Genomic DNA, 13,859 nt, shown 5'->3' with positions numbered 1-13,859 from the left:
TCAGTAGCAGTCACTTGACAAAGGGTCGAATATCCACGGTGCCCAGCAGAGCTCAGATCACAACAACCCCCAGTAGTTCAGGTGCTCCAGTCAGCTCTGTTTATGCTGACTCTGCATCTGTGCCTCCAATCGCACATCCAACATGGAACAGGCATTGTTCCAGCACTCAGGACGCAGGAGCAGGCACATCTCAGAGTTCAAGGCTAACCTGGTCTGCAGTTACAGGATAACCAGGAAGGACTACACAGAGAAACCCTGGTTGGAGATGGGGGTGTGGGGGTGTGGGGGTGGGAAGTGGGGGTTAAAGGTGAAGGGAGGGAGGGAACCATAGAGAAAGGCACCTGTGCTGTCAGACACTGCAATACAGCATTTGCCACAAGAAGAGCATTTCCACTGTCCTCAGTCTTAAGTAGCCGATCTACAGCTGCAGTGTATGAGATGGTGCGCACAGGTCAGACAATGCTGCACATACTTACTATACAACAGACTAGAGGGCTGGGATACGGGTCAGCAGTAGAACCTTGCTTAGCGCGTGAGACTGTTTGATCCTCAGCACTCTAGAAGAAAGTGACTTGAGCATCCACAGATGCACACATTGGGGAGAGGGTATCAATCAACACTCTATACATAAGAGCCCCCCAGCTGTTTTGTAATCAAGCCCTCCCACATTTCTTTGAGAATATCAAGGAGAACTTCTTGACAAACTGTAAAAGGCGCACTGTTTCCTCAACATGGTTCCTCGAAGAAGTTAGTTTCCTTCTTGAGATAGCAGCAGAGACTGCCAGTCTATGCAGAGCAGAGGCAGCAGCAGGTGTTGTTAATGTCTTGCTGTAGGACTTGTCAGAGTTAACTAATCATGCATCTCTCACGAGGGGACGTCTGAGCAGCCTTTCCCAAAAGCACCTGACTCCTAACTTGCTGGAATGTCCCCAGTGACACAAGTGGAAAACTCCATCTTATGCACGTCAAGCAGAGCAGAGCTGGCATTTGACACTGCACACTGCGGCTGGCAGTGATTCCAATAACCCATCCCATGTTGTGTGTCAGAGAAGAAAAACAGCGCAGCTTCCCTTTGAGGCTGCTCCTTCCTCAGGAATCACAACAGACTCGGCCCCCAGTGCGCAACGCTCATCTACAGCCTCTGCTTTCAGGAGGTGAGGACAAGAAAGCGCCAGTCTAACCCCACAGGGCTGGGTGACGAAGTGCTTTCCAGGTTGGCCCGTGCTCATCAGACTCTGTATCTTAAACCAAAAGCTAACCCAAAGCAAAACAAGAAAACAAAACAAAGCCCCCTGTGTTAAATGGGCAAGCAAAGCCATAATGGTCTGAGAGACTGGGCAGCTGAGACTTCCTGGCGGTCTCTGCTGAGTCTGAATCAGAGAGACTCACAGCACTGGAACCTGCATGGGCCTAACGCTCCCTAGCAGAGTTTCAGGTCCCCTCAAACACTCATCACTGACTATTCCATGTCACACACCTCTCCTCAATTGTCAACCAAGAAAATTATAAACAGGAGTTTGTCTAATGCTGGTCATTTCCAGAAAAATCAAAACAAACTCCTACATAACTTCCTTACAATGAGGAACTTTCCACAAACACATTCAGAAGCTGAGTTCTCTTCAGTACAATGACTATGCTAGGTTAACGACATCCTGGCATCCTTTAACTCCTCTGTTGGGAAAATTTGAGACTGGGTGAGGCTCTGGTGTATTGATCAGACTTCCTATGAACTTCCTGCATGGCTTAGTACACTGAATGGGCAGAATATACCTACTGAAAAGAGCACAGGACACACCCGGCCTCGCTGCTGCCATCTGCTGCCACTCACTGATAAGCTAGCACACTGCTTTGGTAAAGGCTCGCCCAGGAGTGATAGATCTTGCTCTGAAAGGAGTGCTGAGGTCACTCACTTAATTTTGCTACCTCAACCACTTTCTGCTCTCACGAACTCCAGGTCTGCCTTAACAGCTACAGGAAGTCTCCTGCGTTTGAGGGAGAGCCACATCTCTCCCTCAGCCCTGTGTGGACACCATGTACTGCTCTTACCTCCTGGTCTGTAAACAACATCATCCTCAGTGATGTAAGACGTTATCTCGCCAGTGTCTGTCCTCTCGTAGCGGGACTTTTTTTTCGGAGGTTTCTTTCTGCTCTTCCTGGCGGACTCCTCCGTGGTGGCTCCGTTGTCGTTGTCTTCGTCCTCACTGTGGTCACTTTCAGCATAGTTCTTGGCTCCTCCCTCCAACGTGCAGCTCCTCCGAGGCCTGGCGTTCTCGCTCTCCCTAGCTTTGTCTCTTTTATCTCTCTCTCGGTCCCGGTCCCGGTCCCGGTCCTTCTCTTTGTCTTTGTCTTTATCTTTGTCAGCTGTCATGATTCTCCACGTGCCTTCTTCTGTCCTCTCACGGCTAGGCCTCCGTGAAAGGTAGACAGTGAGCCTGGGCTTCAGTCTTCTGAATTTCTTACTCAATTCCAGGGAAAATCCAACCACTCCAACAACCCCAACGTTTCAAAAATGCTGAGAGAGAGAGAGAAAGACAGAGAAAAGGGAAGGTGTCAAATCGGCTTTTCTTTGATGCTTCAATGTTTCCTCTTATTTGCGTCCTAAAATAACATCTGCTCTTTTAAAGCTCAGAGCTGGAGGGAAGGCTCAGCAGTTAGGAGCACCTGCTGCTTTGCCAGGTTCCTAGTCCCGAGCACCCACAAAGCAGCTACTCTGCACACTGCCTGACCGCCAGCTCCAGTGGACCCAATGCTCCCTCTGCTCTCCAAAGTACTGACTGCATGAGGTGTGTATACACAGGTGAAGGAAAGTGCTGATACATCTAAAATAAACACATACATTTCTATTCATCTATGTATTTACTCTTATGTGCATGTATGTACCTGCATGAGTTTATGTCCACCACTTTCGTGAAGGAGCCCACAGAGATCAGAAGAGGATATTGAATCCCCTGGAACTACAGCTATAGGCAGTTGTGAGGCACCACCAAATTTGTTTGTTTGTTTGTTGTTGTTGTTGTTGTTGTTGTTAACCACTACCCTTGCTTCCAATATAAAAAATATCTCAGATGCCACAATGGAAAAGCCAGACCAGTGATATACAATTCCACACAGTCCCGAACCTTGCCACTTTCACAGCGTGAAGTTTGCTGCCTAACTTAAAAACAAGACCTGCTGAATGGTGAGTGCACACTATACACTCACTGGTTTGACCTTTCTAAGGAAAAAGGAAAGTATGCCCTGTGAGTATTGTACAAAGTTAACTCTGACCCTGTAAATTTAAAAGGAAGGAACCTGGAGTACAATTTGCACAGCTATGGGAAAGTGGCAGGAGTCAGCGGACTGCCTCTGAAGGTTGCCCAAATCTCTCAATTCCCAAGACTCCATTTGAGATTAAAGAGAGGGGAAAGCTGTATTTTTGCCTGTGGTAACAAAACTACAACACAATCTCCAGTTTTAAGGACTCTTCGGTGATTTCCACGCTTTTCCAAATTCCCACTCTTAATAGCCTCCTGAATGAATAAGTTCTCCAAAACTACCCACAAACCTAAGAGTGCACAATGAAAAGAATGAATCTTAAACTCCAACCCAGCATAATTCCTAAAACTTTTCTACCAAGGGAAAGAGATTTTACAAGTCAGTTCTAGAAATCCTAATAATCATTAATCTATTTCCCACAATCATCTGTCATTGTCCCCAAAATCTCATCTCATTTGAGAAACAACTGTTACAAAGTACTGTCTAGGTGCCAAGTGCTTGGGACTAAGAATACAGGACTGCTCGCACCTGCCCTCCACTCACACCTGCCCTCCACTACACTCACACCTGCCCTCCACTACATTCACACCTGCCCTCCACTCCACTACACTCACACCTGCCCTCCACTACATTCACACCTGCCCTCCACTACACTACACTCACACCTGCCCTCCACTACACTCCACTCACACCTGCCCTCCACTACACTCCACTCACACCTGCCCTCCACTACACTACACTCACACCTGCCCTCCACTACACTACACTCACACCTGCCCTCCACTACACTACACTCACACCTGCCCTCCACTACACTCACACCTGCCCTCCACTACACTCCACTCACACCTGCCCTCCACTACACTCCACTCACACCTGCCCTCCACTCCACTGCAGCTGCAATAAAAGGAGACAAGTAATCAGACAAAAGGCATCTGCTTCCTGTGCTTCCAGGGCCAGATAGGAAACAACAAATGCAAACAAACAAAAGATTGGTCCTGTTTACTTAGCCAACAACAGATAAAGCAGTTTGCAATTATATACTTCAGATGCAGAGGGAAGTTTCTCCAGTCATGCCAAAAGCATAAAAATTATCACACTCTCCAAAGCCCACAGATGAGATCTGATACACCAGAAAACCCTCTCTATCACCACATCAAATATCCTCAGGAATTAATTCAAGAAAATGAAAATGTTAAGCATCTCCAAAATATGACTGAGCAATAGCATTGGTCTAGCAACTGCACTAAATGCAGAAAGCTTTAAGTATGAAACACAAACCTGGTTACTTCTTTCCACATAGAAAGCATTTTCATACAGAATTTCCATTTTAAGCATATTTCAAAACAGGGGAAAACCATTCTCGTGCTCATAAAAGTTTTGCAAAGATGAATCATCTACTGTTCCCAAGGCTCTGTAGGCCGATGATGTTACCAGGTGAAAACAGATAAAGAAACCAAGCAAGCCAATCATACAAGAAAAGGAGTCTAGACAGTTCAGTAGTTACAGACACCAGTTGTTCTTTCTGGAGAACCTGAGGCTAATTACCAGCACTCGTGTGGCAGCTAATCCAGATCCAAGGGAATTCAGGGCCCTCTTCTAGCCTCTGGGAACACCGCAAACATGTGGTGCACAGACACACAAATGCAGGCAAAGCACCCATACGTACAAAATAACACAGTAAAGCAAAACAAAGTAAAATAAAATAAAAGGGGTTGGGGATTTAGCTCAGTGGTAGAGCGCTTGCCTAGCAAGCACAAGGTCCTTGGTTTGATCCCCAGCTTGGGGGGGGGGGGGATAAAAAAGGGAAGAAGTCTATTGGCTAAAAACAACCTCTGATATTGACACCATATCAAGGCCTACTTGATTTCCTCAGGGAAGATCTTAGTTTGGATTCTGCCCTCTAAGGCAGAAAGCTTTTAAAGTTTAAGAACAACAATGTTTTCCTGACTAGTGCAGTAACTGTCCCACTGGCCTGGAAAGGGAGTGCTCACTGTTTGAGAAGGATACCTTCTGCTCACTGTTTGAGAAGGATACCTTCAGCTCCAGGGATGTGATGCCAGGCCTCTTGGGCAACTGAAGTAACATGTGCACAGGACCACCCCCCACATGCATAAATACACACTTAAAACACCCATACCTTTTTTTGTCTAAAGATAACTTCTCCAAAAATGTTGAATTAAAAACCAATGTTACTTCAATACTCAGAGAGGAAAAGGATAAATCCAAACTTTACTATTCTCTACAAAATTATAAGCTCTATTTATAAAGAAAATGGGTCCTTTTTGCCAAAGTTTTTTAAAAAACCAAGGAAAAAAAGAGAAAATATTCACACACACGTAAAAAAATTCTGTGTGCGCACACACTCACACACACACACAGAGCACAAATATATTTCTCTATTACTAATGTATACAAACACACAGCAATTACCTACACAATCAACTGTGAGAAAGTTACAGTGGTTCCACTGACCAGGCGCATTTGCCTCTCAAATAGTTCAGCAGGGATAATAATACGTAATGTTCCTTTACATGTAACACAGAAATCATGACTATATATACAGCAATGTGACATCTAAAAACAGGCACCCAGGAATCAGACACAATGAAGAGAGATGACACTACCACCTTGCTAGGAATGCCTTCAGAGTAGAAGATACACAGGAGGTTCACAAAGCACGCCCCTCACTGGAGTTGTCCTACCCACTTTATACACAAAACAGCAGAGATATTTCCACAAGGCCACATGCCAACAAGTACAAATGCAGGATCTGAAGCAGCTGCAGCTGGGCAGAAGCCCACCGGCACTGCCAGGCCTCTCTGGCACTGCAGCCCATTTTTCCTACATGGCTCTGGGCTGCTAATTCACATAGGTCTCACTCACAACCTGCCTCTCCCTCCAAAACTAACTAGTTGATGTTTAAAGCAGTGTTTGTCTCCAGCAGGAATGACACGAATACTCCACGTGTATTCTGCTCGAGGGAAGCAGGCAACAGTATAGCCTTCATTAAAAACAACATCTGAGGGGCTGGGGATTTAGCTCAGTGGTAGAGCGCTTACCTGGGAAGCGCAAGGCCCTGGGTTCGGTCCCCAGCTCCGAAACAAAGAACAAAAAAAAAACAAAAAACAAAAACAAAAAAACAAAAAAACAACATCTGATGTACAGCACATCTCAGGACCACAAGGGCTACCAACTCGCTGCACACATGTACAGCGTGTGCCCTTCGCTCCTACCACTCTGGAGCAACAAACAGCAAACACGAGCATCTCTCCTCTGTAGAAGTCATATTCCAGGAAGTGGAAGATCACAAATATGCCCACATCCAATGATCTCAAAGTGGGGAAGCCAATGAGGACCAGAAGGGCTGCAAAAGAAGAAGACTTTCTATCTGGAAGGAGCCACCAGGGCCAGGAGGGTAGACTGCCCAGACACAGTCAATATCCAAGAGGCCAAGCTGACTGAAGGAACAGGAGACTAAGAGGGGCTGGAAACAAGTTCAAACGCTGGATGGACCTGGCAGACATTAGAGAACTTGGAGGCTTTGTAAACGTGTTGGCGGTCACTCAAGGGCATGAACTGACTCTAGCTGACATCCCAATAAGGATGCAAGCAGTAAAGAAACAATGACCACCTTACCCACAGACAGATCAGCAGTCAAGACACTGATCACACTGGCCACAGTGAAAGAGAGAGATCAGCAGTCAAGAATGCTTGCTGCTGGGGTTGGGGATTTAGCTCAGTGGTAGAGCGCTTGCCTAGCAAGCACAAGACCCTGGGTTCGGTCCCCAGCTCCGAAAAAAGGAAAAAGAATGCTTGCTGCTCTTCCAAAGAGTTAAGTTCCCAGCAAACACATCACATGTCTCAAAACTCCCTGGAACTCCAGCTTCTAAGTGATCTAAAACCCTGTTCTAAGGAGGAAGGCACACAAATATAGTAATAAAGTATTCCTTTCTTAAGGACGATAAAAGCAGGACATCAATTGTCCTCCTCCAGCCTATGAGTGCAAACTCAAATGCATGTGTATGTGTACAGACACATGTACATGACACACACATCAGACACATGCACTCATGCACATACATATGAACACACATGCGCACAAACACACCTACTTTTCCAGTGCAATGAAGGCCATGCATTTGGGAAAAAATTATCTCACAGAGGAAAAGGCATGTCAGAACTGACACCTACAGTGTTTTGAAAAGAAAAGTATCAACTCTGGTGAAAGGCTTGCTTTTGCAAAATAGTGTGCTGACTGGATAGGATTGAATGAGAAGATACAATAATGGGGAGGGGAGGGGGACCATCCATAAAATATGAAAAACTTAGATATAAAAAAAAAAAAAAAAGATTGGGTTGGAGAGATGGCTCAGTGGTTAAGAGCACTGACTGCTGGGGTTGGGGATTTGGCTCAGTGGTAGAGCGCTTGCCTAGCAAGCACAAGGCCCTGGGTTCGGTCCCCAGCTCGGAGGGGGGGGGGGGGGGGGGGGCACTGACTGCTAATGGGGATCCGATGCCTTCTTCTGGTGTGTCTGAAGACAGCTACGATGTACTCACATACATAAAATAAATAAATAAATCTTTGAAATGAAGGGGAAAAAAGATTAAAGGGCTGGAGAGGTGGCTCAGTGGTTAAGAGCACTGACTGCTCTTCCAGAGGTCCTGAGTTCAGTTCCCAGCAACCACATGGTGGCTGACAGCCATCTGGAAAGAAGTCTCTTCTGGCCTGCAGGTGTACATGCAGGCATGTAGATAATACTCATATACATTAAATAAATAAAAAAATTAAAATACCTTTAAAACCAGAATTAAAATTAATTGCAAGATTAAGTCAAGAGTCAAAAATATTTTTCTTGATTCATGTAAAATTCACTTTTCCAAGAAAGCTTCCCTTTTCTGAGTTTTCGGTCCCTGAGTTACTCACCTCAGTTACTCAGGCCAGACTCCAAAGGACACCAAATGCACTCAGTGAAACCTAATTGATTGTTTCTCACTGAACCACAGCAAAAATATATCTGTATTTTTCATATGTTCAACCACACAAAAGACATTCGCAACGTCTGTGGTTTGTCAAGCACACTCACACTGTCTCTGAACTTACTCACTGCTCCATACCCCCACCCCCCACTAACTATTGTCTCGGAAATGACAAGAACAGGATTCTGGGTGGTGGAGGAGGGGTGGCCTTTGAGTTCTCCATCCAGTGCAGCGGATCAGTGCATGTTTCACCATCCACATAGGATGGTGTGACAGAGATGCATATCGTGCATCACACAATCGACTACGTTCCTTGTCATTGTTGAGTCTGTGTCACTGCACTGGTATGTGTACTTGTCTAAAGCACAAAATTTTTAAAGATTTATTTATTTTATGTATGAGTTCACTGTCATTATCTTCAGACACACCAGAAGAGGGAGGGCATCGGATCCTATTACAGATGGTTGTGAACCAACATGTAGTTGCTGGGAATTGAACTCAGGACCTCTGAATGAGCAGTCAGTGCTCTTAACTGCTGGGCCATCTCTCTAGCCCATAATCGAATTAAATTAAAGGGTATCCAATTAAATAGATGTCCTTGATGGCAACCTTGGCAGGGGAAGCACACTGCACACTGGAAGACTCCTTCCCTCACTGAGCAGTCAGTATACACTAAGCAACCTCCATGTTGAGTTCACTTCATCTTCACTGTACCAAGAGTAACAGTGTTAATTTATCATTCAAACCAAGATACATCTGAGAGTAAAGAGATATAAACAGCAATTATGCAGAAAAATGTGTGTAAACCATACCATGGTAACAGCTATACAGCCTTATATAATTCAACAGGTGTTATTGTAGAAATGCCACGGCAGCAAAAGGCGGCACAGAAAGAGGCTAAGCAGCTGACTAGAATCACGCAGGTGAAGTTTCTTACACCGGTTTACAGCCCACCCTACAATGCACTTGTGGTGCTGAGATTAATCACAGGACATTGTACATGGCACATAATTGCTCTACCATAGGGTTAAATCCCCAACGCAGTCAGAGCCCAACTCCCCTGACTCCTATTTCTCCTCTTTCCTACCTCTTTTTCCCCCCAGATGGGGTCTCCCTATGTAGACCAGGCTGGCCTTGAACAGAGATCCACCTGCCTCTGCATCCCAAGTGCTGGTATTAAAGGTGCGCACCACCATGCCTGGCCAGAGTCCATCTCTTAACCCAAAGCTATCCTGCCTTAAATGATGAGCCCCAAAATTCCAGGTCAGACCATGTAGTGAGCAAAGAAAACCTGGTGCTGTTACAGACTATTAAAATCAAAAAAGCATTGGAAACAGGCAATGTGAGAATTATTTCCCATCCTCAGTTGTTGAGTGTCAGACCAAGACTGATGATGGCTCATGCCTCTGAATCCTTGCACTTGGGAGTCAGAGGGGCACATCTCTAAGTCTGTCTATACAGCTGAGTTTCAGGCTAGGCACAATGGTGGGTGGGGAGAGCTAAAGGACTAGAGGAATGGTTCAGCAGTTAAAGGTTTATACTGTTCTTACAGAGAACCTGAGTTTGGTCACAGCACCTACTTCAGGCTGCTTACAACTGCCTATAACTCCAGCTACTCTCTCTCTCTCTCTCTCTCTCTCTCTCTCTCTCTCTCTCTCTCTCTCTCTCTCTCTCTCTCTCTCTCCTATACCTAATAAAAGTGAATGTTAGAAACTGTTTTAGGGAGCTAGGTGTCGTGGCACACGCCTTTAATCCCTGCACTTGGGAGGCAGTAGGCAGACAGATCTGAGTTTGAGGCCAGCCAGTCTACACAACAAACTCTAGAACAGCAAGGACCAGAGACCCTGTCTCAAGAAAAAAAAAAAAAAAAAAAAAAAAAAAAAAGAAAAAAGAAAAGAACAGTCTGAATTGGAAGTCCTCAGTGCCAGAAAAGCAGCTGCAGCCCAACAGGCAACAAGAAGCCACAGGTGCGCTACTACAGCTGCTCGACTTGCTTTCAAAGGGAAATCAATTTTCTTTTCTTGTTCTCTTTTATACCAACATGCCTGAGAAAAAATGTAATGACTTAGACTCTGGAAAAGGAACTGTCACTCTGACACATGTTGCTCATGGTGTGAGAAATCAGGCCTTCTCATAAACAGCACCCTGCTGTGGAGAAGGCCTCAGCACATGCCGGGAGTCACTCATGAAGCTGCAAAATGATACTGAGCCAGGGACTCAGCAGGTGAGAAGGGAAACGGTCCCATCTGAGACCCATGCTGTGCTGTAAGGCTGGTCCAAACCTAAGCATCCAAGTGAGGTCTACCGCACTCTACCTGTGTGGTCAGTAACCAGGAACATCATCAATCCCGCTGGGAGTCCCAACACTCATTCTGAGAATCCAGGGCTTGCTGAAGGTCCTAATGCCAATGCCCCCGAACAAAGGGGTCAAAGGCAGAGAGCAGCCTTTGTAGCAGGAAGCAGGAAGCCTTGGCCAAAGCTTTTGCTTTCATACACAGATGGCAAGACGCTGAATGGCACTCTCTAAACAGGCTTCAGGAGAAGAATTGCTAGAATTAGACTGGTGGAGTATCAAACAGAACACCTTAGCTTCCTCCCTAAGGATAAAAGAGCAAAACCTCACTCAGCACATGATTAACAGCTCTACTGAAATTTTAGAACTCTGTCTTTTAGGGGCCAGAGAGAGGCTCCATGGTTAAAGCGCTCCTCCGGAGAACCCAGGGTCCATTTCTAAAACCCACATGACAGGCAGCTCCTAACTTTCTGTAACTCCAGTTTATGGGGATCAGTTGCTCTCTGCTGGCTTCCATGGGCACAAGACACACAACACACATGGTACACAGACATACATGCTGACAAAACACTCACACATGTTAATAAAAATGAAGACAAAGGAACGATTTTATCATAAACTAAAGCAGAAACATTCAAGGATGAGCTGTCCTAGCATATTTCCAACACAAAATTTAAACTTTTGAAGGTTTTGTGTATGTATGCACATGTATGTCTGTATGTATAGACACATATTCCATGTCAGTGCACATGTGGCTGGAGACCAGACACTGGCATCATGTCTTCCTCAGTTGCTCTTCACCTCATTTTGAGACAGGATCTCTCCTTGAACCTGGAGCTCACTGACTGACTCAGGCAAGACCAACAAGCCAGGAAACCGCAAATCCATCTTCGTAATCCGAGGATTACGGACTGGCGCTGCACCGCCACACCTGGCTTCTTACAAGAATGCTGAGGCTTAGGCAGCAAGCACCATATCTCTCCAGCCCTACTTCCAACCCTCAAATGGGAAGCCTTTGGTCACCACACACAGAACTGTGCTGCCTTTTACTTGCCTATAGCTGTTTATTCTATTCAGCCCAAGAAGAGAAATTCACAGTTCACTCTAAACAAAGGTGTGTCTCCAGTGGTACTTTCAACAACTGGAGTTAGGTATCTCTTTGTGTGGGGTGGTGGTGGGCAGGAAAGGGGTGCACCGTGCAGTACTGGATGCTTAATGATGGGCTCTCCACAGGTAGGTTCTGTTAGCACAACCCCAAGTTCTAATTAGCATTACAAAAAAGAAAAGAAAAACCTCTCCAGATATTGCCACATAATCTCTGGGAAACAAATTTTTGCACAATTGAGAACTTAAATACCTGTGTTGTTTTATTCAAAATTATGCCTGACTAATGCGGAATTCACTGGCCTAACACCATTACTTCCTTGTCCTGCTAGCTGGGGGACAGAGCAACACCATTACAAACACTCCAATGTGACAAGTTCTTTGTTCTCTAAAATAAACAGAACTGCCTGGAACAGTAATTATACGGATGTCTCAAGCTGAATTGGGAAAACAAAAACAAAGTATCCCGAGAATCTAAGGGTTATTAGGAGCAAGCACTCCGGCTTCTGGGCCAGGAAGGGCTTTAGTTCTGCAATGGAAAAACTAAGAAAGGAAAAGAAAACCATAAGAACAAAGCAAGTGGGTGCAGAAATAGCTCAGTTGGTGAAATGTTTGCCCTGAAAGCAACAGTCCCCATACAAGAAGAAAGAAGGGAGAATATACGAAGTATTAGGTAAGACGTAGGCATGGGGCAAGGTCAAAAAGCTCTGGTTTACATGTAAACCTAGCCAGCAGTCCTCACTCAGCACAGAAACAGGACCGACAGTAATAAAATAAAGTATCGGGAATAACAGTCAGGGCAGAAAGAACACACTGGGGCCGATCCAGCCTTACTTAGCACGCACAAGCCCCCAGCACTGCACAAACCAAGCATGGTGGCACAGCATGAGGGAGGTGGAGGCAGGAGGATCACAATAAAAAAGGATGTGGGGAAGAAAAAAAAAGACTGAAACAAATAGGGCATTATGGGGAGGCCAGTAAGTTTGTGAAGGGAGCTGGGGAGGGGCACCATGACAGGTGCAGTGGCAGGGTGGTGGGAAGTCACTGAAGCCCCGCCATGGAAGCAGTGCGTATTCCAGAGAACTCTCCTACTTACCAAGTACCTATGAGCAAACTGCAGATCAATGCCGTTACCAAATGTTACATTTAATAAAATCCAGGCAGCTCCAGTCCTGGCTGGTTCCCACTGGAGAAAGATATATCAGATAGAAACATTTCCACCCCCTGCTGTTTCTCAGGGAACTACAACAGCTGCCCAAATGAAAACTTTTGCCAAGTTAGAAAATTAAAGAGGAAAAACTGCTTGAATGATCCTCACACTGCAAAATAAAAAATGTTACAAGACTGCAAAAACAGCTTTCTTAGATTTTGGAACCTGAGTGAAAATGTTAAGTTACTTAATGTGGTAAACATGTAAGTAGTAAAAAACAAAATTGAGGGCTGGGAAAAGGGCCCAGTCAGTAAGTAAAGCAGCCTTGCAGCATCTACCCCTCCAGGAAGATAGCATACCTGGAAATCAAAAGAAAGAAAAAAAAGAGGATCTCTGAGATTCTCTGGCCATCTACCTTAGCCTACTGGGTCAATCCCAGACAGTGACAGACTGTCTCAAACAAACAAAGTTGGCCAGAGCAATTGACTGTTAAATGCACATGCCGCAAAAATCTGATGACCTGAATTTGAAGCCTGAAACCCCATCCACAAGGTAGGAAAGACTAAAATGAAAGTTGTTCTCTGAGCTCCACACGCGTGTTGTGACAGGAGCACCCACACGCACTCCCCGCACAGGCATGCACTACAGATGTGCACACAATATGCGGGACAAGACTGGACAGCACTGTCAAATGTGCTCAAAGGGTTCTCAGGCCTCCACATGCACACGTGTATACACGGACACAGTAGAATATAAAGCACAGCAAACAGAGAGAGATGGTGATAGGTTTGCCCAGTGATGTAAACAGTGCTGCATACGTTGAATCTGAAAGGATCAAGTGAAATGTGGAAAAGCTGGTATAAGCGTCATGAAAACGGTTCTTAAATACCTGATGTGAAGTTTTAATTAGATTTATGTTTTAAAAAATCTATGTGCAAATTATTTAACAATAGAAGTTATGGAGTTGAGGATTTAGCTCAGTGGTAGAGCGCTTGCCTAGGAAGCTCAAGGCCCTGGGTTTGGTCCCCAGCTCCGAGAAAAAAAGAGGGGAAAAAAAAAAAAAAAAAACAATAGAAG

At 45.3% G+C, this 13,859-nt stretch overlaps 1 protein-coding gene across 9 annotated transcripts in view; it reads right to left on the bottom strand.

Moving 5' to 3' along the window:
• The window catches only part of Rere (arginine-glutamic acid dipeptide repeats), a 331,790-nt gene that overhangs the window by 205,307 nt on the left and 112,624 nt on the right, over positions 1 to 13,859 (bottom strand). For all 9 annotated transcript variants that reach the window (XM_008764198.4, XM_008764201.4, XM_006239438.5 and 6 more), the window contains exon 2: positions 2,047 to 2,512. In XM_008764198.4, the coding sequence (XP_008762420.1) occupies positions 2,047 to 2,368 (322 nt within the window). In that variant the 5' untranslated portion in view covers positions 2,369 to 2,512. The remainder of the gene's footprint in view (positions 1 to 2,046; positions 2,513 to 13,859) is intronic.

Source organism: Rattus norvegicus, chromosome 5 (assembly GCF_036323735.1).
Source record: "Rattus norvegicus strain BN/NHsdMcwi chromosome 5, GRCr8, whole genome shotgun sequence".
NCBI classification, from domain to species: domain Eukaryota; kingdom Metazoa; phylum Chordata; class Mammalia; order Rodentia; family Muridae; genus Rattus; species Rattus norvegicus.
This window is presented reverse-complemented; position numbering and strand designations above follow the sequence as displayed.